Raw genomic sequence first — 4064 nt, 5'->3', positions numbered from 1 at the left:
CGGAACGAAAACTCTGACCAGAGCGCCCCGCGAATTTCCTTCCCGCGCCCGTCGTTCAGGGGAGGTGGGTTCGTGGGCAGAATGGGTTGAAGGAGAGAGAGACGAGTGCGTGCTCGTGCGAGCTAACTGCACAAGAGGGTGGTTGCCGTATTTTTTTCTTCCTGAAAACTAGCGATCGATAGCAGAGGATGTAACTGTGCGCCTTATATTATGGAATTGCATGCAATTCCTAATACGCCCTATATATTGGGAAGGAGGGAGTATTTTTTATGCTCTTTTGTCCATTTTATCGTTAATGGTGCCTCATTTCTCCTCTGCCAGTTGCGATTCCAATGGATCCGTGTGGCGGCAAGAAGCGCATGACAAAGAAAGGCTCTGGTGGCATGAAAGAAGTTTTGCGTTCTCCATCTCTTGTTGTATATTTGGTGTCACACTGGGTGTTGTTGTTCCTCTTGCTACCAAGTTCAGTCTTTAAGTTTGTGAGAAATGGAGCTTAATGATGACTGACATTATAGTGGCTTGTAGTTCGAGAGAAATGCGGCTTAGTGATGACTGCCCATAAATTGTTCTGATGTGTCTTGTAGTTTTAGCCAATCACATGGTATTCTGATGAATACGATGCCTTGTATTGGATGTAGGTGTAGTTGTAATTTGAGAGTGTGACGCTTTGTAGTTGTCCCTCATACAATGTCTTGCGTTAAGTGGGAAACTGGGATCCCACTTAACCCACGTAACGTTTGGTGGGTTAGCCAATATTTCCCACCTATTTGCATTACATGATCACCCAACACCCAGTTTCATAAATTACACCCGCCGACCGCAGTTGACCGTCCTCCCGGCAGGCATGTGCAAATGTAAGTGATCATGTACGTACTAGAGAAATATATTCAAGAATGAGAGCCATGTTACTCCAATTATATGCAGAGTAGAGCAGAGTATGTACTACGTACTACGTAGCGCATGCAACACGAGGTAGTGTCGAGGATAATCGCGAAAGCCGTGTGTACGGTACTCCAGATACTCCTCCTCACCCCCTCCCCTCCTCCCTCCCTCGCCGCCGCATGAGGCAGCCGTCGGGCAAGCTCAAGGCGCCAAGGATGGTGGCAGCGGGGCCTCGGTTGCCCTGCTCCTGTGGGGGGAACCCCGGATCTGGAGCGGCGGCTCCATTGGCAAGGCACGGCCCGCTAACAGTCGTGCGGGTGATGGATCCGGTGTCCCGGCCGCGCAGGCGGCGGGATCCGGTGGTCGTTGGCGGCCGGCGGCTGCTTCTGCGGCGGTCGGTGTGCGCGATCTGGTGCATCCCTTCCTCCCCTGTTCGGCGTGCGGGTCAGCCTGGTCGGGCCGCGCTCCTCTTGGTCGCCGGTTCTGTATAGGAGGTGCTGCTGGTGGCGGAGATCTAGTTCAGGCGAAATCCATGGCCGGCCATGACCGGCCACGCCGCCGACGACGCCTGAGGGCGCCGTTTCCCTCCTTGGAGGCGTCGGTATGTACTGATCTCCTCACTTCCCCTTCCCCTTGGTTTCCCGGGCGAAAGCCCTAACTCTGTTGGGCGGCGGCGGCGCTCACGGCGCCGTTCCCTTCTTGAAGACGCCGCTTTGGGAATCTTGGGGTTGGGTGGCGCTTGTGGGTGGTGGGCGACAACGGTGGTGCGTTCCTTTCCTAGCATGGATTTATGTCCGTTGCTTGGAGATGGAATCACGTTGGTGGAGGTCGTCGGCTAGCGTCGTGGTGGCGTCAATGACGGAGGACCTGCCAAGGCTCGCGTAGGTGAAGGTCGTCGTTTGGCATCGTGGTGGCGTCGATGGCGGAGGACCTGCCAAGGTTGTCACCTCAATCTGCTCTGAAGATGAACCGGTGGAAGATGACGGCGACGACACATGTGAGTGCGTCAGACCGGTTTGAGCCCCGGACCCGGCAGATGGCCCGGTCGGGGCCTCCAGCTTTAGATGTTAGGCTTAGGTGAGAGGTATGGGCATGTGGCCCAGCTTGCATCCCTTCATCATTTGGATAGGAGTAGTGGCAGATGCTGCCAAGATGGAGTATTCAGACATATTATTGTTATATTTTGTAAGGTCCTCAAGAATAATCAATAAAATGGCCGTATGTATATCCCAGATGCAGAGGCCGGGGGTCATCCTCTTTTTCGAAAAAAAAACTACTCTTTCAAACTCCCGTCCACTCCTTCGGCACGTACACCCGCCTTTTTTTTACCACGTGCACCCTCCTCCCCTTCGCAGGCACCTTCTCCACATTCAGTGGCAGAGCCAGGAATGGAATTTGCTCCTGGGTATTCTTGTTGACGATGCGGTATCCGGTTGCGGGTCAGTGTTGGAGATGCCCTAACGAAATCTTTGAAGGAGTTCTCTTTAATCGGCTCTATATCCACAAGACGAATCATTGTGGTAAAAGTAAAAGGTAGTTAGTTAAAAATGAAGGACATCTGAAGGTGAAAGCTAAAAGAGAAAAAACTTTTCTCAAAAAAAAAAGAGAAAACTGAATCTATGCTGTCAGATTGTCCTTCATAATATCCCAGCCGTTCACTAGACCTTTATAATATGCTAGAGATCTGATCACTGTTGTAGCAAGTTTCGAATTCTTGGGTAGATTCAGACATGGTAGTCTTGGGTCCTGACGAGAAAGCCCAATGCGGCTTGGCCATGGTACGCTTCAGAGCCTTCACTGACAGCGGGCTGTCCTGGCCCTGTGTTCATCATCAAGCAACAAAACAAGTTAGATAACTGAAACTAACCCTCACTAGTTATATGATACCATGAATGGTCAGCTGATCTATATGATACCATGAGGCAGGTTCCAAGATTGGTGTTGCAGAAGCCGTAGTCATGGGGGCAGCAGCTGTAGCTGTCGTCGCAGCAGGTGGTGCCCTGGAGCGGGCAGCAGGTCCAGGTGAAGCAATCGTCGCCCTGCCGATAGATGCAGCAGCAGGTCGTGCCCTCCGGGCACGAGTAATTGTCGTCACAGGCGGTAGGTGCCGGGGTGGCAGTCGACGGCTCTGCCACAGCTGCTCGCGCCGACAGCAGCAGCAGCGCCGCCACGAGAGACGTCGTCAAGCTCCTCATCTCCGGCAACGGTAAGGCTATGCTACCGAGGAAAAAGGCCAGGCGACAAGAGTGGGACAGCGTGGGACTCGCTGGGCCGTGCCTTTGTCTTCCATGGAGAATGGTTGTGGTTTCGTGGTTGATTTATGGAAGAGGAGGAGATCTGTACCGGGAGTGGCAGCTCAGATTCTCCTTTGGGTTTCTTGTTTAGTTTAGAGGCCACTTGGGACTTTGGGAGTCCGAGAGCACCTCCCCCCAAGTTGGACCACTTCCGGACAATGCACAAACACGTCCAGCATCCATGTTCACTATCTGTAAGTCTCAAAACACTACGTATTTGTAAGTCTCAAAACCAAACATCGCAACTCAACATCTTTTTTGTTTCGTTTTAGCAGTTCCAGGTGGGAGACGACGGGTCAGCTGCATCGAAAGCAGCAGCAGCAGCGCCGGCAGGGCACCTCTGAACTCTCCCACCTCCAGGTAGGTGTAAACATATCATCTCCGCATGTGTGCACGCTCATCTTCCGTCGCAACGGCCGGTTGTTGACTTGCCTCTGTTAGTGGAGCAGTATCCCACCACGCATGTTCTTCGACACGTGAAAAGGTTTTTTTTTTTTTGCGGGGGACACGTGAAAAGGGTTGACCTACACCTGTTGCCCCTTTCAAACATCTAAGCTAGCCCACTCCAGTCAAAAGGTTGGGAATTTCATGTGCCATTTCTATCCAGCCATGGCTTAGCTCCACCCAAAATCCAGCGCCATTTCGCTGTTGATACCAAGTGATGACATGTGGATGTAACGTGCGCACCAACTTAAGAGGAAGGGCAGCGAATAGTGGATTGACTAGACTCCGAGCAATGCCTGAATTTGGTGCAAAACATCAACACGTAACAACCCGATTGTACATGTCTCAGGTTGTTCTCATGTCTCACTGGAACTGGCATCACAAGGTAGGAAGAAACCAAACATGTTCCAAATCGAATTCCAGCTTCCAATCACAAGAAAGATC

The 4064-nt window shown here is 51.9% G+C and overlaps 1 protein-coding gene across 1 annotated transcript; it reads right to left on the bottom strand.

Annotated features, from left to right (window-relative positions):
- Positions 1-2037: 2037 nt before the first annotated feature.
- On the bottom strand, positions 2038-3140 carry LOC123042408 (oryzain alpha chain). The gene is made up of 2 exons (XM_044464869.1): positions 2799-3140; positions 2038-2701 (listed from the first exon to the last, which is right to left on the bottom strand). Exons 1-2 carry the CDS (start codon positions 3075-3077, stop codon positions 2549-2551), a joined length of 432 nt encoding a protein of 143 aa, XP_044320804.1. The 5' UTR covers positions 3078-3140; the 3' UTR covers positions 2038-2548.
- Positions 3141-4064: the final 924 nt, after the last annotated feature.

This window comes from Triticum aestivum, chromosome 2B (assembly GCF_018294505.1).
Source record: "Triticum aestivum cultivar Chinese Spring chromosome 2B, IWGSC CS RefSeq v2.1, whole genome shotgun sequence".
NCBI lineage: Eukaryota > Viridiplantae > Streptophyta > Magnoliopsida > Poales > Poaceae > Triticum > Triticum aestivum.
This window is presented reverse-complemented; position numbering and strand designations above follow the sequence as displayed.